The 22655-nt window shown below is 44.3% G+C and overlaps 1 protein-coding gene across 2 annotated transcripts in view; it reads left to right on the top strand.

Moving 5' to 3' along the window:
- The first annotated feature begins 233 nt into the window (after positions 1–233).
- Positions 234–22655, top strand: part of SLC16A14 (solute carrier family 16 member 14) — a 35999-nt gene continuing 13577 nt past the window's right edge. The window contains exons 1-3 of one of the 2 annotated variants that reach the window (XM_015111302.3): positions 234–603; positions 9879–10151; positions 21235–21378. In XM_015111302.3, coding sequence (XP_014966788.1) covers positions 9893–10151; positions 21235–21378 — 403 coding nt within the window. In that variant the 5' untranslated portion in view covers positions 234–603; positions 9879–9892. Of the gene's footprint in view, positions 604–9878; positions 10211–21234; positions 21379–22655 lie in introns of both variants that reach the window. The other variant, XM_077957764.1, reaches the window with a different exon arrangement.

Below are 22655 nucleotides of genomic sequence, written 5' to 3'. Positions count from 1 at the left end.
AGTCCTCTCTGGCCAAAAATATTGCAGTAAGGGTCTGTTTCATCCCTTCTCTAGCATCTCAGAGAAATGGAGGCTACTGCTAGTCTCACTTGCATCCTGGATTAGGTTTCAGGACCTTTCCTCCAGTGATAAATGTGCAGCGCCTTAGCGGAAACTCAGCCAAAGCTATAAACTTCAACCGGCCACAAGAGTGTGCATGTGAGGTGACTACATTTTTTTTTCCCTGCCAAACCAGAATTAGCCGGTATAGGAATGAACGAGCATGAAGATTTGAAATTGCTCCGATTGGAAGGAAGCCCAGGTTAGGTTTGGGCACCTCCAAACGCACCCTTTTTAAAGCCACCTGGACTGCGGCGTCGAGCTTTCAGCTCCACCAAACGCTCATCTGGCCTGGCAGCGAGCGGCGGAAGACCCCGGGAGCCCGGCACAGAGCGCACCGAGCCCGGCGGAGAGCTGAACCGCAGGCACCCGCATCTCCAGGATGATAGGCGACATTGCAACAAATCTCTACACCCAGCAGCTCAGGGGGCTCGAAGCAGAGCAGCAAGTTCGAGGATCCGGGCGTGGAGCCGAGTGAGGCCGCAGCCCAGCGGGCCTCGGGCGGTGAGTATCCGAGGCCGCGCGCGCCGTGGGCCTGGGGAATGGAGCGGCGCTGGGGGCATCGGAGCCTGGTTTCGGATGGCCGCTGCACCCCAGGAACCTCCGGGAAGGGCCGGCCCCAGCCCAAGGCAGGCTCCGGAAAGGCTGCCCGGGCGGTGGAGGGCGAGGCTGTGCCGGGGCGGGTGGTAGTGCAAAGGCCGCCGCGGGGGCTCGGGAACTGCGGGCGGGCAGGGTAACCGGCGGTTCAGGGCAGACCGCCAGGCGGAGCTTGGGGACGCGCGCCTTGCTGCTCAAGCCGGCCGGGACCCCGCAAGCGTCATCCAGGGCACCCCCGTCTGGCTGGAGAGGCGCTCTCTGCCCGGAGCCCAGCCTCGCTGCCCGTCTGCTCTCCAGGCCGTTTGGAACTCGAACTGGACAGTGATGAGGCGCAGAGCGGAGGACCCCGGGCTGCGCCTAGAGACATCGGGGGTTGCGGATGCCTCTCTGCACAGGCTGTGGTGCTGCAGCCTGCCCGGCTTCCCCGCGGGGCTGCTGGCTTCCGAACGCGCCGAGGGATGCGGGGTGCCCGAAGCGGGGACTGATCTCGGGGTGCCGAGGGAGGGGGAGCACCAAGCGCGGGTGGGGGAGGGAGCTCGGAGGGTGGGGCGCGGAGGCCGTACCCCGCGGGCACGATCCCACGCCCAGGGCGCGCAGAGGCTGGGCCCCCTTAGCGCTTCTGATCGAGGCTCCTCAAGAGAGGCTGAAATGGGGTGAGGGACCGGGGACGGCCATTTCGGGGCTAAACGCTGCCAAGGCCATGACGATGTTTTAGGAGCTCAACTCTGCTTTCCAATTAAGCCGTGTTTTGCCTGAGGAAAAATTGATTCGGGCTTATTAACAAGGATGACCGAGGGCCATTATTGGGGATTAGAGAGATTCTCCTTTGCCTTGTCTGGCTTCTTTGTTTGCGTGTGCGTGCGTGTGCGGCTGTGTCTGTGTGTGTGAGACAGAGAGAGACGAGAGAAAGAGGAAAGGGGAGAGAGGGAGTGTTGGGGGTGGGAGGAGGTAAAACAGGCTTGGGATCCTGCAGGCCTGATTTCCGATTTGGTTTCCACCGCCTGCTAGTTTAACCCCTCTAAGCTTCATTGCTCCCATTTGATGGCTCAGATTCTTCATCTGTAAAATGGGGACATTTATGCCAATTGGACTGGATCGCGTTGGAGAAGCCACCAAGCACAGTCCGTGACCCAGAAGCATGTATGTGTTGAGTCCTCCTTATTCTGTGTGATTTTTTTGGTTCTGTTTTTCTCCTGGGCTGTCTCTGCACCAGCTCAGCTCCCCAGCCTTCTCCGCGGCAGCCTCTTCAGCCTGCTGGCTGCAAGTGCGCCCTCTAAAGGCCCCAAATGCCCTGTACACACCAGGTGGGGAGCGCGGAAGTGCCTGCAGAGCCGAATTAAGGGTGAACCCCGCACTCACCTGCATGGGATGCAGAGCCGCTACCACCACGCTCTGCGTAACTTTGGGGGAGACGGTAATTTTAATTTTAGCTTGGTGCTTCCCGCTTTCCTTATGTGTGATGAGCTCACCACATGCAATATAATAACAATAGCCAAATTAAAAATGAATGACTTGGCCCGGCGCGGTGGCTCACGCCTGTAATCCCAGCACTTTGGGAGGCCGAGGCGGGTGGATCATCCGAGGTCAGGAGTTCGAGACCAGCCTGGCTAACATGGCAAAACCCCTTCTCTACTAAAGATACAAAAATTAGCCAGGTGCGGTGGCACACACCTGTAGTCCCAGCTACTCAGGAGGCTGAGACAGGAGAATCGCTTGAACTCGGGAAGCAGAGGTTGCAGTGAGCCAAGATCTCACCAGTGCACTCCAGCCTGGGCGACAAAGCCATACTCCGTCAAAAAGAAAAGAAAAAAAAAAAAGACTTGCTTGTAAAACTTTGTACACAGCTGTAGAAAATTTAATTTTGTTCTAATATCTGATACACCCTAGATGGATCTGTTATTTTCATTTCTGCCTATTATCATGTAAATATGTAGCTGACCCAATTTCATAGCCTACATATGTTACCCCCCATTTACAATTTCTTTTTCATCGTCTATGAACTCATTTGGGGAGAATGGAAGGCTGACTATTGCTCCCGTAATCTTCCCATTTTCTTATTTCACCCTCTTCAGAACGAGGCCCTAGTATTTTTTGCCAAGCTTCCAATAGCAAGCTTGTTTAGAGTGGGTTACCGTTTACTTTTTTTTTTTTTTCTTGAGGCAGAATCTCCTGTCATCCAGGCTAGAGTGCAGTGGCGCCATCTCAGCTCACTGCAACCTCCATCTCCCAGGTTCAAGCAATTCTCCTGCCTCAGCCTCCCGAATAGCTGGGACTATAGGTGCACACCACCACACTGGCTAGTTTTGTATTTTTAGTAGAGAAGGGGTTTCACCTTGTTGGCCAGGCTGGTCTCAGACTCCTGATCTCAAGTGATGCAACCCCCTCAGCCTCCCAAAGTGCTGTGATTACAGGCGTGAGCCAGCATGTTCTGTCACATTTTACATATTAATCCTTAGTAGAAGCCCCACATTCACTGCGTCAGTGTGCCACATGCATATTGTCCTTCTACATGTATGTCAGGATATAGAAAATGTAAGGGAGCTCGAAGGCCCTACAGTGGACAAGGATATGGAGCCTGGGGGTACAGATACACCCTCTAAGTTCTCCCTCTCGCCAGGTGTGGAGTAGGATTATAATATTAAAATTATTCTTATATCTTATATAAATACATATATAATTATATATGCATATAATTATATGAATGCTAAAAGCAGTCTTGGAGTTGGAAGGATAAACATTTGTTTTTCTGTTGTCTTTTGTTTTCATTAACTAGTTGGAAAAGAAGTTAACTATTACTGAATAGTTAAAACAGTAATTACTTTTGGAGAGATTTCAGTGTGAAATACAAATGACTCCATTGCTTAGCAGATCTACAGGGGCCTCTTGAGGATCCAAAAGAACTTTTTGGGCCAGGCATGCTGGCTCACGCCTGTAATCCCAGCACTTTGAGAGGCCAAGGCAGGTGGATCACTTGAGGTTAGGAGTTCAAGACCAGCCTGACGAACATGGTGAAACCCCATCTCTACAAAAATACAAAAATTATCTGGCATGGTGGTGTGCATCTGTAGTCCCAGCTACTCAGGAGTCTGAGGCAGGAAAATCACTTAAACCTGGAAGGTAGAGGTTGCAATGAGCCGAGATCGTGCCACTGCACTCCAGCCTGGGCAACAGAGTAAGACTTCGTCTCAAAAAAATAAAAGAACTTTTTTGCCCCACCCCTGCCTGCCGCCACTGCTCTGCATTTGACACTATATTCTACATGCACCCTTGTGCCTCTTGAATAAAATTTGTCCGTTAAATGCTATTCAGTGTCACTTATTTATGAACAAACTGGGAATATCAAGAGCAGTTTGATGGTACCTACATCTCTTCACCCATAAATAATTCAGTAAGAATATAAAGTTCTTAATACTGATTTAGAAAAGTGCTTAATATTTCGACCCATGGGCTGAAAAACTATAAGTTTTGTATTTTTGTTATTGTTATTCGTTAGTTTTGGATGGAGTTTCGCTCTTGTTGCCCAGGCTGGAGCGCAATGGCGCGATCTTGACTCATTACAACCTCTGCTTCCTGGGTGCAAGCGATTCTCCTGCCTCAGCCTCCCGAGTAGCTGAGATTAAAGGCATGAGCCACCACACCCGACTAATTTTGTATTTTTAGTAGAGACAGGGTTTCTCCATGTTGGTCAGGTTGGTCTCACACTCCCAACCTCAGGTGATCTGCCTACCTCGGCCTCCCAAAGTGCTGGGATTACAGGCATGAGCCATGGCACCCGGCCTAAAAAACTCTAACTTTTAAATTTGTATTACTTCAAAGCCTTTCTTGTTGTAAATGAACTTCAGGAAAACGCCATGTGTTGTTGTTTCATCATATTCAACACAGCTGAGCATTGTCCCATGGTTAGCAAAATGATACTTCTATGAGCCGTTCACACCTTGTGTCAAGCTGCCTGGTTTCCCTTTTTCTGGCTCCTCAGGATTCCGCACATAACAGAGGCAGAGGGAACACAACCACCAGCCATCCCCTCTGAACCCTCTTTGGGCTCATCCACTGGCCCTTTGACAGTGCAACTCTGCCCTGCGCTGTGAGCTTTGGAGAGCAAGGGCTGCCCCATCCCTTTCTAGCTCCAAGCAGGCTCAGACACTGGGAGGGTGACAGACACACACAGACACACAGACAGACAGACAGACACACACACACACACACACACACACACACACACACACACACACGCCTGAAACCCAAGACAGACCGGAAGACTTCCCAATAGAGGTCATCTTGTTTTGTTTTCTCTTTTACAAGTCAGCCACTAATTTACCTGGAGGTAAGAGGCTGATCCAGACAATATTTAAGAGATAGGCTTTTATTTTCTTATAATACAGGTAATATGTATCTATTAAGGATATTTTTTTCTTTTTTTTTTTTTTGAGACAGGGTCTCACTTTGTCTCCCAGGCTGTAGTGCAGTGGCATGACCACGACTCACTGCAGCCTCAACTTCCCAAACTCAAGCAATTCTCCCACCTCTGCCTCCAGATAGCTGGAACCACAAGCATGCGTCACCACATGTGCCTGGCTAATTTTTATTTCCGGAGATGAGGTCTCACTGTTGTCCACGCTGGTCTTAAACTCCTGAGCTCAACTAATCCTCCTGCCTCAGCCTCCCAGATTGCTGGGATTACAGGCATGAGCCACCACACCTGGCATATTGAGGAAATTTCTCACCACTAAGATATGTAGAAAGAAGGGGGAAATTCCTGGTAAGACCATCGTTCAAAGAATAATCTCCATCAACATCTTTCTTCGTTTTGCTCCAGTCTTTTTTCCTATGGATACATGTCTTGGTAGAAATAACAAAGAGATTATTACATATGTCAAAAATAAAGCTGTCTAGGGCTCTTTGAAAATGTAGAGGGTCACACTGAAGTGTGAACTTTATTATTGATGACAGACCTACATTGTCTAGCTATGCTACAATCGATTGATTTAACAAATATTCTGATGTTGGAATAGTAAAGATGTTTTCAGGGTCTTTTTTCACTGTTTCAGGGGTTCGCTATTAAAAATTAGCTGAATCTTGAAGGATGAGCAGAAGAGGGTGAGGAGGCTGGAAGGAGAGAGGAGGGGAAGGAGAGAAAATCACACACAATAGCTGGGAGAAGGTGCTAAAGGGACTCCATCCTAATGATAACTTGAAGGGATGAAGAAATTGGCTTTTGCTTTGTTTTATTTTGTTTTGAGATGGAGTTTCGCTCTTTAACCCAGGCTGGAGTGCAGCGACGTGATCTCGCCTCACTACTGCAACCTTCGCTCCCACAGCTTCAAGCAATTCTCCTACCTCAGCCTCCCGAGTGGCTGGGATTTTAGGCACCTGCCACCATGCCCAACTAATTTTTCTCTTTTCAGTAGAGACGGGGTTTCACCATGTTGGCCAGGCTGGTCTCGAACTCCTGACCTCAGGTGATCCACCCACCTCAGCCTCCCAAAGTGCTGGGATTACAGGCGTGAGCCACTGCACCCGGCCTGGAAATCGGCTTCTGAGATAAACATTTTATCACTCCCAGCAATCTGGATAATGGCAGGTAGCGAGATGTGTGAAGGAGGAAGGACCCAGGCCAAAAGCAGCACTGCAGGTAGGTGCTGTAGTGGCTGAGGACTGGACAGCTGTTGAGGGATGGAATAACTTAAAAGGTAAAAATAATAATGAGAACAAGGTGTGACAGAAAGAAAGAAGATGAACCCCAGACAGATCCACTAAGTTGCTCTTCCACTGGTACCCTTGGTTCCCCTACACTCATTTTTCCCCCAATAAACCCTTAGCCAGAACCAATGCTCTAGTCCAGGGGTCAGCAAACTTTTCCTCTAAGGGGTCAGAGTATTTTAGGGTTTTGGGGAAACATACCCTTTAAAAAGGTAAAGTAATCGAGCACTTTGGGATTGCAAAGCAGGAGGATTGCTTGAGACTGGGCTGGGCAACATGGTGAAAGTCCACTTCTACAAAAAAGTTTTAAATCAGCCAGTTGTGGTGGTATGTGCAGGTAGTACCTGCTACTCGGGAGGCTGAGGCAGAAGGATCACTGGAACCTGCTAGTTCAGGGCTGCAGTGCGCTAAGATTACACCACTGCACTCCAGCCTGGGTGACAGAACAAGACCCTGTCTCAAAAAAAAAAAAAAAAAAAAAAAAAAAGGTAAAAACAAACAAAAACTTCTTAACTCAGGTGTGGATAGAAAGAGGCTGTAGGCACTGCACAATTTGCCACAATCTGCTCCTCTCTCCTACCCGTCCACATCAGAACACTCCTGAGAAGAGCCCTACAATTCGAGACTTCTTAGTGACTTTGACACCCAGAATGGATCGTTTTTTACATCACCCTCCGCCATGGCAACAAAATGATTTTCAGTAATAATCATGTAATGGTCAGTAATACTCATTATGTTATTGTTCTTCTGTTTAAAAGAAGAATATATTTCAATTTTAAAGATATTGAGCCGGGTGCAGTGTTTCACGCCTGTAATCCCAGCACTTTGAAAGCCGAGGCAGGAGGATCACTTGAGGTCAGGAGTTCAAGACCAGCCTGGCCATCATGGCGAAACCCTGTCTCTAATAAAAATACAAAAATTAGCCAGGTGTCGGTGGCACATGCCTATAGTCCCAGCTACTCAGGAGGCTGAAGCACGAGAATTGCTTGAACCCAGGATGCAGAGGTTGCAGTGAGTCAAGATTATGCCACTGCCCTCCAGCCTTGGGTGACAGAGCAACACTCTGTCTCAAAAAAAAAAAAAAAAAAAAAGATATTGTTCAAATTGAGAAAACATTTCAAGTATTAATTTAAAATGTAACTTTCCAAACCAAGGTTTTGTACCTCACAGTCTTCACTGTTTCACTATTTTAAATTGTAAATTAGAATCTCCAAGTGAGTACACAGAGTGACAGAAGTGAAGTGACTCGAGATCTGCTTCTTTTCCTGGACAATAATTGTGCTGGCACAGTTTACCTAGAGTGTTCTGAGAAAGGCGGGAACACGTAATGCCACAGGGGTTGTGGGTGTGGATTTTGCCAAGTGGGTATCGTTTTACCAACAATTCTGAACTCTTAGGAGCTTCCTCCCCCAACTAATGTGTGTAGCTGGCGCTACACACGTGCCAGGGTCAACTGTAAAACCAGGAGTTCTTGAAATAACTTCCACGTAGAATACAATGTTTACAAAAGGATGAGAAATGAAAACTGGCTAATTTGAAGCATACACATACATAATTAAAACTCAACATAATTGGAACTTAGACCAGCTAAACATTTTTTTCAGTGTAATTGTCTAGAATTGCTGGCATGTAGTGATGATTTAGAAAGCAGACCAACTTTTAGCTGTTTGTTGTTTTTAAGTCCTCCAGCTTATTGCAAGCTCCGGGGCAGAGTGCTCCCTGGCTCTGTCCTTGGTGCTCCATGGCCATAGCTGGGTAGTGGGACCCTGCAGGGCTCAACCTGACCTTTGAAACTGCCCAGCAATCATTTCCACTCGTTGTAGGCAACAGTCTCTTCCATTATTTTGAGCATTAAGGCTCCTACACAACCTCCGCCCTCCTCATTCTCAGCCTATAACCTAACTTCCTGCTTCACCAAAGAAATTAAACCATCAGATGTGACTTTCCATCCCACTACTTACCATCATAGGTCCATCCACCCGCTCCTTCCTCCAGACTCAGAGGATGGGTCTCTCTTCCTAATCAAGACCAATCGGTTTCACCATCTCCAAGATTAGTCATTATCATCATCATATCTCTGTCTCTCCACCCGTAACTCCTGCTCCTTATCCTGTCTTTGTACACACACTTAATTCTCATCCAAAAAAAAAAAAAAAAACTCATGAAAAATGAAACAGGCCAGGCACAGTGGCTCACACCTGTAATACCAGCATTTTGGGAGGCTGAGGCAGGAGGATCGCTTGAAGCCAGGAGTTCGAGACCAGCCTGGGCAACATAGTGACATCCTGTCTCTACATACATACATACATATATACATAAGAAAATTAGTGAGGCATGGTGGCATGTACCTGTAGTCCCAGTTATTCAGGAGGCTGAAGTGGGAGATACCCTGAGTCTAGGAGTTCAAGACCACAGTAAGCTATGATCACACCACTGCACTCCAGCCTGGGTGACAGAGCGAGACCCTGTCTCAAACAAACAAAAGAGGAGCTAGCATCCTCTAGCTCCATCTAGCCTCCCTCCTCTCATTCAAACATCTTGAGAGATAGATCTATGCAAAGTACCCATCTCATTATGTCTCCTCCTGATGTAAATTCAGCCAATGGCTGTTCATTATGTACAAGATAAACTATAAGCTCCTTATTTGACTCACAAGGGCCCTGCATGATCTAGCCCCTGCCTACCTGGTAACCTCACCTGGTGACCTGTATGTCACCATAGTATCTATTCAAACTCCTTTAGTCTGATACCCTATTTTTGAAGTAATTTTCTAGTAACTAATTAAGTTCTCCATGTAAATATTAGGAATGGGGGTGAATGGAGGAGGGTAAAGTACGTGTCTTGTATAATGAGACATAAGTACCACCATTATTAGAAAGCTGTGTCTTTCATTGTAATCAATTGGCCTTATCAGTCTCTCCTGAGTTGGGTTAGCATGAGCCAGACCCCCTGAGGCTAATCCACTCTGGATGCAAATTAACAAATTAACATTTGCACCCACAAAAACTAAGAACCAGATCCTCTGCTAGGGGCCCCACCAAGGTGAAGCTACCCTAAAAGGCTGCCGGAAGCCAGATGTTCCTTCTCTGACATCTTTCTTGTCACCTGTCAGTATCCATCTCTGTAAGGGAGACAGGGTATGGGGTTTGGAGTCAGGACTAACTGGGGTCAAATCCTAGTTTCCCAACTGACCACACTAAATACAGGCCTTAGAAAATCACCTTACTTTTCTGAATCTATTCCCAAGATTGTAATACCTACAAATGTGATGGCTATAAGATGAAACGGGTTTCATAAAAGCACCTGATCCTGGGAAACAGTAAGGAGTGTCTTCAAATCTGTATGGTGACAAAGATTAACCTGAAGATCAGATGTGATACTGGAGCCACTTTGACCATGATGGGGAGGTAGAGCTGTACAGAGAAGATGAAGATATTTTTCATTTAGATGTTCCATGAAATAATTTGTTATATGTATTTCAGAAAAATCTTGGAAAATGTATACCAGTCATGAAGATATTGGGTATGATTTTGAAGATGACCCCAAAGACAAAAAGACACTTAAGCCCCACCCAAACATTGATGGCGGATGGGCTTGGATGATGGTGCTCTCCTCTTTCTTTGTGCACATCCTCATCATGGGCTCCCAGATGGCCCTGGGTGTCCTCAATGTGGAATGGCTGGAAGAATTCCACCAGAGCCGTGGCCTGACCGCGTGGGTCAGCTCCCTCAGCATGGGCATCACCTTGATAGTGGGTATGTTCATGTGTGACCTGTTGTAAAACTGAATCATTATCAAATGACAATTCCCCACTGTAAGTAATGTTTTATATTGTTGTAACATTTGATATTGGATGTGACTAGCTACTATTTTTTAATTGTGATAAAATATGCATTACATAAAATTTACCATTTTAGGCCAGGCACAGTGGCTCACACCTGTAATCCCAGCACTTTGGGAGGCCAAGTCGGGTAGATCAATTGAGGTCAGATGTTTGAGATCAGCCTGGCCGACATGGCAAAACCCTGTCTCTACTAAAAATACAAAAGTTAGCCAGGTGTGGTGGCGTGTGCCTGTAATCCCAGCTACTCAGGAGGCTGAAGCAGGAGAATCGCTTGAACCTGGGAGGTGGAGGTTGCAGTGAGCCAAGGTTGTGCCATTGCACACCAGCCCGGGAGACAAAGCAAGACTCCCTTTCAAAAAAAATAATTTTACCATTGTAAGCATTTTGAATCCCATTAAGTACACTCATATTGTTGCACAACCATCACCACCATCCATCTTCAGAACTTCTTTTCATCTTCCCAAACGGAAACTCTATTCAATAAACACAAATTCCCCATTCCCATCTCCCCTCACCCCTGGCCACCACCACTCTACTTTCTGTCTCTATGAATTTGACTATTCTAGGTACCTCATGTAAGTGAAATCATACAATATTTGTCCTCTTGTCTCTTGTGTGATATAACAGTTTAAATAAACATTTGGAGTATTTTAAAAATTCATCATTTTGGCTGGTCCAGTGGTAGTGGATTATCAGAATTTATTAACATTAGTGTCCCTAAAGTTGGTAAACAACCCCTGACTGCTAAATTTAACTGGCTTTAAAAAAAAAAAAAAAAAACAGGCCGGGCGCGGTGGCTCAAGCCTGTAATCCCAGCACTTTGGGAGGCCGAGATGGGCGGATCACGAGGTCAGGAGATCGAGACCATCCTGGCTAACACGGTGAAACCCCGTCTCTACTAAGAAATACAAAAAAAAAATAGCCGGGCGAGGTGGCAGCGCCTGTAGTCCCAGCTACTCGGGAGGCTGAGGCCGGAGAATGGCGTGAACCCGGGAGGCGGAGCTTGCAGTGAGCTGAGATCCGGCCACTGCACTCCAGCCTGGGCTACAGAGCGAGACTCCGTCCCAAAAAAACAAACAAACAAAAAACAAAAAACAAAAAAAACTATCATTTAAAAAATTTTATTTAGCCCCAAAGTCTGTTTGCCTAACCATTATAATTCATTATCTACCATTATAAATATCTGCTTATTTAACATTCATGAATATTTTTAAAGATAAAAATGTTAGATAAAACACTATAAAAGTCCAGTAACAATCTCATTTCAGAGTTCTGATTTTTTTTTTTTTTTTTTTTTTGGACAGAGTCTCGCTTTGTCACCCAGGCTGGAGCAGAGTGGCACAATCTGGGCTCACTGCAACCTCTGCCATCCAGGTTCAGGCAATTCTCCTGCCTCTCAGCCTCCCAAGTAGCTGGGACTACAGGCACCCACCACCACGCCCAGTTAATTTTTTGTATTTTTAGTAAAGACAAGGTTTCACCATGTTGGCCAGGCTGGTCTTAAACTCCTGACCGCAAGTGATTGCCTGCCTTGGCCTCCCAAATTGCTGGGATTACAGGTGTGAGCCACCATGCCCAGCCTGAATTCTGATGTTTTCAATTTGAGATATTATTGATCACTCATTATTGAAAAGTCTTTTAAACTGTCTCTAGAAAGCTTACTGATATATAGCTAACAGAAAATAATAACAATATATTCTTGTATTTTCTTTTTTTTCCTTTTGAAACGAGGTTTCTCCATGTGGCCCAGGCTGGTCTCGAAATCCTGGCCTTAACAGATCTGCCCACCTTGGCCTCCCAAAATCCTGGAATTACTGGCCTGAGCCACTGTGTCTGACTGCATTTTCTTTTTTTAAAAAAATTGTTTAACATGGGAGCATAGATTCAAGTTTTCCTGAATATATACTACCTATTGTTGTATTTTCTAGTTAAACCTAACCACACAGCAATCTATGAAGTCAAGTCTTATACAGCTGGAGATACTAAACCTGGGAAGTTATTATAAATATAATGTTATGATGGCTAATGTGTTTCAGTTTGAAAATGAAATAACTCTTACTGTCAATTAATATTTAATAAGCATCTATTATATACTAGGGGCTTTCCCTTACATTAGCTCATTTAATTTTATTTCCTTCCCTTAACAATGCTCTGAGGTAACCACCACTCTGATGTTTTTCAGTTGTTTCACTTGAAGGTGAAAGCCATATATTTATATCTAATTGTTTGAATTTAAAATATTTATAATATATTTTATCCTGGAAACATAAATGGCCTCTAATCTGTTTTTGGTTTTGTGCGAGTATGTGTATGCCAGGCCGATGTGTGTCTGATTGGAATCTGTGCTTTTCAATGATTTCCAATTAGTAATTAATTTATTGAATCCAATTCAGAGACTTGTTGATCTTGGCTGGCATTCAACTTATTTTTGTTGTTGTTGTTTTTTACTTTTTTTAGAAACAGGATGTCACTCTGTTGCCCAGGGTGGAGTGCAGTAGCACAATCAAAACTCACTGCAGCCTTGAACACCTGGGCTCAAGCAATCCTCTCACCTCAGCTGCCTGAGTACTAAAACTACAGGCATATGCTACCATGCCCTGCTAATTTTTAAAACTTTTTTGTAGAGATGGGGCCTTGCTATATTGCCCAGGTTGATCTCAAACTCCTGCTTTAAGAGATCCTCCTGCCTCAGCCTCTCAAAGTGCTGGGATTACAGGTGTGAGCAATGTTTTTTTGTTGGTTTTTGTTTTTGTTTTTGAGACAGAGTCTCGCTCTGTCGCCCAGGCTGGAGTGCAGTGGCGCAATCTCGGCGCACTGCAACCTCCGCCTCCTGGGTTCACGCCATTCTCCTGCCTCAGCCTCCCGAGTAGATGGGACTATAGGCGCTCGCCACTATGCCCAGCTAATTTTTTGCATTCTTTAGTAGAGACGGGGTTTCACTATGTTAGCCAGGGTGGTCTCGATCTCCTGACCTCGTAATCCGCCTGCCTCGGCCTCCCAAAGTGCTGGGATTACAGGTGTGAGCTGCCGCACCCGGCCAAGCAATGTTATTTTTGATAATACAAACAATATTAAAGCCAGGCGTGGTGGTTCATGTCTATAATTCCAGCACTTTGGGAGGCTGAGGCGGGCGGATCACCTGAAGTCAGGAATTTGAGACCAGCCTGGCCAACATGGTAAAACCTTGCCTTTACTAAAAATACAAAAAATTAGCCAGGCATGGTGGCAAATGCCTGTAGTCCCAGCTACTGGGGAGGCTGAGGTAGGAGAATTACTTGAACCCGAGAGGCAGAGGTTGCAGTGAGCCAAGATAGTGCCACTGTACTCCAGCCTGGGCAACAGAGTGAGACTGTCTCAAAAACAAAAACAAACAAAAAAACAACCAATATTAGTTACAATGGTAGTCCTAATGATAGACGACAAGGACAAAGTGTTATTTCTCAAGTTGTGTGGCATAAATCATTTTTGTCTGTAACATTATTGAACTGACTTCTTCAAATCTGCATTTGTTTTGTTAAACTAGGACTATTTGTCATAGGAAACATGCAGGTAGGTTTATTTCAGCGTCGGGCATGTTCAAGTTTTACATCAGTTGTAATTCTACTTTTTAGTAAAGGAAAACTGTGTTTCTATAACACTTAAAATCCAGCTTTCTTTCCTTTTTAAAAATATATTTGTAAGGGGTAAAACAAAACACATGTAGATTTAATCTTGGAAGTGTACGCACACAGTAATGTCAAAAAAAAGACTCAGAAGAAGGCCAGGATATGAAGTGTCCCAATATTTTCCAAACCATCCACTAAGTTGGTCTTAGATATTATGTTTCATAAGTCCTATGGAAATAAGCAACAGAAACCAGTCCTGAAATGATCGAATATGGTTTTAAAGATGATTCCCAAAATAAGAATCCCTAACTCATGGTGAAATGTGATGGTCACACTTAATTTAATTGAGAGGTAACTGTGTGTTCAGAATTTTGTGTGAGAGTCCCCGAATTCCAGACTGTGGAATTTCAGATTTTAGACTAATCTTTCTACAGGGAAAGCTGCCTGCCAGATAAACATTTTTTGCTCTGAGTCTCAGAAATCATAACACAGCAGGCCTCATAGTTACATAAATGAAAAGTCTTTTATTCTATCTATTTACCTAAAATTACTGTTCATTATCCCAAGCCTCCTGGTACAGGGTGGCTGCAGATTTGTTGAGCAACCTCAGGGAAGTTTTTCAAGCCAGAAACCAACAGTAACAGCTCTCCTTTATTGAGCACTTACTGCATGCCAAATGCATGTTAATGTACACGATCTCATTTGATCCTACAACACTGGAGGACAGACCATTGTCTGTATGTTACAGAAGAAGAATATGCAACACTCAGAGACATTAAGTAACTTACTGAAGGTTGAACAGCCAGTAAGTGTAGGGCTGGCTTTAAACCTGGTCTATGGGACTCCAAAATTGTGTCCACTATGACACTGCCTGCCATTACATCAAATGAGAACTGAAAACATACTTGAAATGAATAATACAAATGGTTTTTATGTGCTAATCATTGTAAGCACATTTGGGCTACCTCTTAAATTTAAAAAGGTCCTTGGTTTTTTGGGGTTTTTTTGTTTTTTTTTTCTGAGAAGGAGTCTCGCTCTGCCACCCAGGCTGGAGTGCAGTGACGCTATTTCAACTCACTTCAATCTCCGCCTCCCAGGTTCACACCATTCTCCCGCATCAGCCTCCCGAATAGCTGGGACTGTAGGCGCCCGACACCACACCCGGCTAATTTTTTGTATTTTTAGTAGAGACGGGGTTTCACCGTGTTAGCCAGGATGGTCTCGATCTCCTGACCTCGTGATCCGCCCGCCTTGGCCTCCCAAAGTGCTGGGATTACAGGCATTAGCCACTGGGCCCAGCCAAAAAATCCATGATTTATATGACAGCAGTTAAAAGTCCTCTCTCTTGGGCAGTGGTTTGCATATGGCAAATTCAATAAATATGCATCGTTTCCTTCTTTTTTTTTTTTTTTTTGAGACGGAGTCTCACTGTGTCACCCAGGCTGGAGTGCAGTGGTAAGATCTCGGCTCACTGCAGTCTCCGCCTTCTGGGTTTACGCCATTCTCCTGCCTCAGCCTCCTGAGTAGCTGGGACTATAGGCGCCCACCACCATGCCCAGCTAATTTTTTGTATTTTTAGTAGAGACGGGGTTTCACCTTGTTAGCCAGGATGGTCTCGATCTCCTGACCTCGTGATCTCCCCTCCTTGGCCTCCCAAAGTTCTGGAATTACAGGCATGAGCCACTGGGCCCAGCCAAAAAATCCATGATTTACATGACAGTAGTTGAAAGTCCTCTGTCTTGGGCAGTGGTTTGCATACGGCAAATGTAATAAATATACATTGTTTCCTTCTTTTTTTTTTTTTTGAGAAGGAGTCTCGCTCTGTCACCCAGGCTAATCCCAGCACTTTGGGAGGCCGAGGTGGGCGGATCACAAGGTCAGGAGATCGAGACCACGGTGAAACCCCGTCTCTACTAAAAATACAAAAAATTAGCCGGGCGCGGTTGTGGGCGCCTGTAGTCCCAGCTACTCGGGAGGCTGAGGCAGGAGAATGGCATGAACCCGGGAGGCGGAGCTTGCAGTGAGCCGAGATCGCGCCACTGCACTCCAGCCTGGGCAACAGCGTGAGACTCCGTCTCAAAAAAAAAAAAAAAAAAAAAAAAAAAAAAGATCTCGGCTTACTGCAACCTCTGCCTCCTGGGTTCAAGTGATTCTCCTGCCTCAGCCCAATGAGTAGCATGGATTTGCCACTGTCCTGCAGAAGATCCCAACTTTTAATAAAATGTAACCACCTCATTTGTATTGTAAACCAAAAAATATCTGAGACTGGTCTCAATCAACCTGGAAGTTTATTTTGCCAAGATTAGGGACATGCCCGAAAGAAATAAACACAGGATCACAGAAACAGTCTGTTACCTGTGCCTCTCTCCAAAGATGGTTTTGAGGACGTCAATATTTAAAGGGGAAAAGTGGCCTGGAGGGGAAAGGGAGGGTACAGTAATCCACGTGTTGCAAGAGAAAAGGTGCAGGTCAGGGAATCATCAATTTTGTATTCATCTCACACTCAGTAAATCGGCACTTCGACATAAAATAAGGTGAACATAGAGCAGCTACCTGTGGAGCTGTATAACCCTTTCTGTGTGGCTATCTGCTTAGGAATAAAAGGAAAAGCAGTTGCTTGCATGAGTCAGCTTTCAGCTTAATTTTTTTCTTTTGGCAGAGTGAATTGGGGTGCCAAGTTTGTATTTTCCTTTGACAGTATCTATAGCAGCCTTTGTGATAATTGCTCTCTGAATAATTCTTGGTGGATGCCTTATCGTTGGGGGAATCCACAGGCTACACAAGATAGATTACTTGCTAAATCACTTTAGAGCAGTGATTGTCAATCTTGATTGCACATCAGATCCACCTGGGGAGCTTTACGCTCCCCACCCCGTGCTCAGGCTGCACCAGGGATGGGCTCCAAGTATCAGGATTTATTTTAAGCTCCTAAGCGACACCACTGTTCAGCTAAAGCAGACAGTCATTGATTTAGAGGCTCCTAACTCTTTACTATGGTGAGGGGTTACCCTAAGAGACCTGGAGTTCAAAGAAGTACCTACTTCCATCCCCCAGCACTGCCAAGGCTCACCTGTGATTGCTCCTCTCTTCACCGGTGCTTTTTCTCCCCTATCAGCTGCCAGGATGGGTCAATAAAATATAACTTCCTGAGGGTGTTCCCCACAGCAATGGGACACTTTTTGTTTGAGATGAAGTCTCACTCCGTCATCCAGGCTGGAGTGTAGTGGCGCAATCTCAGCTTACTGCAACCTCTGCTGCCCAGGTTCAAGCGATTCTCCTGCCTCAGCCTCCCAAGTAGCTGGGATTACAGGCGCCCGCCACTGCACCTGGCTAATTTTTGTAGTTCCAGGCTGGTCTTGAACTCCTGACCTCGTGATCCACCCGCCTCGGCCTCCCAAAGTGCTGAGATGACAGGTGTGAACCACCACACCCAGCTGGGACACTTTATTACAGTGGGAAATGGTCCAAGATTCAGATTCCTTCTGAAAATGAAAAAGATAATCTGGATAATCTCATCCCAAAACACTGAATTACTCTATAAAAGTGTGAGTCGTGGTCAAAGGATTGTATCTCAATTGTATGATTTCCCCTTCTCCTTAGATTGTGTGGGAACTTCTTTTATTTTCTTGAAATGGTGGTTTGATTTTGGCAATGCTAGTGGACCATCAGTAAACAGTGTGTAGAAAATGAAACTGAGCTGGCGCAGTGGCTCATGCCTGTAATCCCAGCACATTTGGAGGCTAAGGCGGGTGGATCACCTGAGGTCAAGAGTTCGAGACCAGCCTGGCCAACATGGGGAAACCCCGTCTCTATTAAAAATACAAAATTAGCTGGGGTGGTGGCGCATGCCTGTAATCCCAGCTACTCGGGAGGCTGGGGCAGGAGAATCACATGAACCCGGGAGGCGGAGGTTGCGGTGAGCCGAGATCGCGCCATTGCACTCCAGCCTGGGCAAAAAGAGCGAAACTCCGTCTCAAAAAAAAAAAAAAAAAAAAAATATATATATATATATATATATATATGTACATACACAAAAAATTAGCTTGGCATGGTGGCGAGCACCTGTAATCCCAGCTACTCAGGAGGATGAGGTAGGAGAATCACTTGAACCCAGCAGGCAGAGGTTACAGTAAGCCAAAATGGCGCCATTGCATTCCAGCCTGGGCAACAAGAGTGAAACTCCATCTCAAAAAAGAAAAAAAGAAAGAAAAGAAAGGAAGAAAGAGAAAGAGAGAGAGAGGAAAAAGAAAGAAGGAAAAAGAAAGGAAGGAAAGGGAGGAAGGAAGGAAAGGAGGGAGGGAGGAAGGAAGGAAGGGAGGGAGGAAGGAAGGAAGGAAGGGAGGGAGGGAGGGAGGGAACTGAGAGTCAAAGAGCTTAGTTGTTTTTTTTTTTTTTTCAATGTACATATATTTTATAACGATGGAGAAGTCACAGCATTTCTGGGTCTCGCTTTGCTCATCTGCAAAACATAAATGACTGAAGCCCCAGCATGCGAGAGTTGATTGAGTTGATAACAGTGTCTGGCTGTTTAGTGAATGTTTTTAGCAGTAAAATAGTTATACTTTATTTAATTTATAAAATTCCTCCAGATATGAATATTTGCACTGAGTTTGGAATTTTCTCCTTTTTTTTTTCTTTTTTCTCAAGCGCCTTTTTAATGTAATGTTTCACAAAGCACCTCAGAAAAATTTGCTTCTGGGCCCTTTCTGTGAAGTGGAAAACGTGATTGTGCTACTGAACTGTGATCTGCTGACCTTTCAAAGGGCTATAAACAGCAAACTGACAAGTCATGCATTTTTCTGTTTTTTACCCACTCATCCAAGCTAGGCGTAGTCAAGTAACCATGGGTTTAAAAAAACAAAAATAAAAATGTGTGAAGAAATCAAATAAGTATGTCTAACTTATGGTATGTGAATTTCATTTAACCCCAGTCATTCCATCAGATTTTTAATCAATGCATTTATTTTATATATTATTTCTATAATGTGCATATTTAATAACAAATAACATTTATATAAAGTATGTTTAATATATTAAGTCTAGGCCGGGCGCGGTGGCTCACGCCTGTAATCCCAGCACTTTGGAAGGCCGAGACAGGCAGATCATGAGGTCAGGAGATCGAGATCATCCTGGCTAACACGGTGAAACCCCCTCTCTACTAAAAATACAAAAAAAAAAATTAGCCGGGCGTGGTGGTGGGCGCCTGTAGTCCCAGCTACACGGGAGGCTGAGGCAGGAGAATGGCATAAACCCGGGGAGCGGAGCTTGCAGTGAGCTGAGATCGCGCCACTGCACTCCAGCCTGGGCAACAGAGCGAGACTCCGTTTCAAAAAAAAAAAAAAAAATATATATATATATATATATATAAAGTCTATTCTAAGAAGTTGCTTTACTGAATTATTTCCTGTAATGCAGCAGAGTTAATTATATTAATAAGTCTTTACCTTCATAGTTTTTAGGATTAGGCACCCACAAAACCACTAGACAAAATAAACTCATTAGCAGACTCTACCTAAATATACACATGAATATAGTTAGAACTTTAAAGGAAACTTTATTTTAGTTTAAGCCAAAAGGGAAGCTCTTTAGAGTTAAACAAGTTTTTAACATAGTTCTTCTGCATATAAGGTTTCATAACTTTGTAAAGTAATGATCAACAATAAGATGATGATTAAAATATGCCATCTTACTGAATATTGAGTACTAGCTCATATAAATCTGGATTCCTATTTGAACTAGGAATCATTGATCACAGGATAAGCATTCAGCTCCAGTGACATCAGAAATTACCACAAAATCAGGAGGAGAACAAAGAAGGTTGACAATTAAGAACTAGAAAGTCAGCCAGGTACCGTGGCTCAAGCCTGTAATCCCAGCACTTTGGGAGGCCAAGGCAGACAGATCGCTTGAGCCTAGAAATTCTAGACCAGCCTGAACAACACAGAGAAACCCTCTCTCTATAAAAAATACAAAATTAGCAGGACATGATAGCACAAGCCTGTAGGTCCAGCTACTCAGAAGGCTGAGATGGGAGGATCACTTGATCCCAGGGAGGTCAAGGCTGCACTGAGCCGTGATCACACCACTGAACTCTAGCTTGGGTGACACAGTGAGACCCTGTATCAAAACAAAAGCAAAAATAAGAAAACAGAACAAAACTAGAAAGTCAGCATAAAGGAAACAATCAGAATGCATTTCATAAAATACTGTGCTCTTGTGAGTGTTGTCACAACTTACACAATGGAAATGGATTCCCGAATCTCCATAGCCTGATAGGTCTGGTCAGAGACTGTGCACACCAGCAGGGATGGGAGTCTGTATGAAGTGATGACAACTAGTTCTTTTCAGCTTGGTTTCAATCTGGGTATCCTCATGAAAACAGGCTATTAGTTTTCTGCCTGAAGCACAAGAGTTCTGAAGATTCCCTTCCCGTACTCCCTTTTGGTCTCAGTTTCCTTATCTGCAAAATGGGTATAATGAAGAGAGCTTAGTTTACATGGTTGTTGAAACCATTAAATGACATAATTTGTATAAAGCACTTAGCAAAGTGCTCAGTAAATGTTAGCTAATACATAAATATGGTAATATATATATATAAAACATATAAGCTTAAGTATATATCTTTCAATAGAAGGTGAACATAATAATCTTCTGTCCATATAAATCCCCAAGTTGCTTCTTGTAATGTATATCTATACACACACACACATAAAGCACTTCTGTATCTTTGAAGCATAGTTTAAAAATCATTGATTGAAGGACCTGATAACAGTTCTTTTTTTTGCTCATTATACATAATACATTTTTAATATTTCTATTTTAGTCAAAAACTGAAATTTTTTTTTATTTTGAAAGAAGCCAAAGAAATAATGTAAGTGAGGCCAGGTTTAAGACCAGAGGGAAGGATAGAGACTGCAAACTGGAAAGGGTGTGTCCCAGTCAAACAGGCTCAGCCACCGCACAGCTCCAACTAACTTTGGTCCTGTGGGAAGGTAGTCTGTGTTGCCACTGGACTTTTTGTGAATACTCTTCATTTTTAAACATCAGCAACTAATTCCAGACATTTTTTAGACTTTGTATGGGATCGACAAAACGCATCCACAGGCTAGAGATAGCTCCTAGACCACTGGTTTTGTTGTAGACGAAAGAATGAACGTCTATTTATTTCAGGTCTGCCTTTCTTGAAAACCTAGAACCTTTGCTCTCTGATGAAATTACTTAAAATCATCTTTGCATGCTAAAAATGTTTGGCATATAAAGCAATGGGGGCTTTTTGTTTCATTTAACAGCTCTAGTAACATTTTATTATGTGTCTTCACATGAAGATTTATGAGAAAGAATGAAACTGAAGCGCCTTTAGTCAATTCCTTTTCCAATGCTCTGTGACAGGCCCTTTCATCGGCTTGTTCATTAACACCTGTGGGTGCCGCCAGACTGCGATCATTGGAGGGCTCGTCAATTCCCTGGGCTGGGTGTTGAGTGCCTACGCTGCAAACGTGCATTATCTCTTCATTACTTTTGGAGTGGCAGCTGGTAAGCATGTGGCTTTTTTTAAACTCTATTTTAAATGTTTTATAAGACATCTTGGCAGTGGATTTAATTGTGGAGAAGAGACCCATTAAAACATTCTGTTCTGTTTCCTCTATCCCACTTCACCCCAACCCCTCCCTACACTCCAGGAAATACATTTTAACATTACATTTTAATATGCCTTAAGTGGGAGAAGCCCACCCAGCAACAATACTTGGCCTCCCTAATAGAATCAAATTCTATTTCCATGCCTGGTTCTAAATGCCAGTGCTATCTCCAGTGAGGGAGAGGAAAAGGAAGCCAGTAACGTTGACTTAAGTGAATGGACCAAAGATTAAGGAAATTACATCGGTGTGGTGTGGGAAATAAACTAAATAATAGGCCAGGGGCAGTAGCTTATGCCTGTAATCCCAACACTTTGGAAGGCCAAGGCGGACAGATCACTTGAGGCCAGGAGTTCAAGACCAGCCTGGCCAACATGGTGAAACCCCGTCTCTACTAAAAATACAAAAAAAAAAAAAATTAGCCAAGTGTGGTGGCACATGCCTGTAATCCCAGCTCCTCAGCAGGCTAAGGTATGAGAATAGTTTTAACCCAGGAGGCAGAGGTTGCTGTGAGCCAAGATTGTGCCACTGCACTCCAGCCTGGTTGACCGAGTAAGACTCTGTCTCAATAAAAATAATAATAATAAAGCCTCCTGTGTGAAAATAGAAAAGAAAAAACATAAATAGATAAGTAAACATTAAAAAAACAAAGACTAAGGAAATCAATAACATTCATTTACTCTTTAATAATCATTTGCTCTTTTTTTTTTTTTTTGAGATGGAGTTTCGCTCTTGTTGCCCAGGCTGGAGTGTAATGGCACAATCTCGGCTCACTGCAACCTCCACCTCCTGGGTTCAAGCAATTCTCCCGCCTCTGTCTCCCAGGTAGCTGGGATTACAGGCATGCACCACCATGCCCAGCTAATTTTGTATTTTTAGTAGAGATGGGGTTTCTCCACATTGGTCAGGCTGGTCTCAAACTCCCAACCTCAGGTGATCTGCCCGCCTTGGCCTCCCAAAGTGCTGGGATTACAGGCATGAGCCACAGCACCCGGCCTTATAATCATTTACTCTTTTAGCCCTATTCAAATTCATAAAATAGCATACACCACACATATAGGTAGAGACTAAGAAGCAAATCTAGAGTACAGTTAGGTTGTCATTCCCCCGTGAAGAGGTTAATATTGGCTGCCAGGCACCACAATCTGCATATCCATTATGCAAAATATATTCCCA

This window comes from Macaca mulatta, chromosome 12, assembly GCF_049350105.2.
Source record: "Macaca mulatta isolate MMU2019108-1 chromosome 12, T2T-MMU8v2.0, whole genome shotgun sequence".
In the NCBI taxonomy this organism is placed as follows: Eukaryota; Metazoa; Chordata; class Mammalia; order Primates; family Cercopithecidae; genus Macaca; species Macaca mulatta.
The sequence above is the reverse complement of the archived record's forward strand: the minus strand, read 5'-3'. Positions and strand labels throughout refer to the sequence as shown.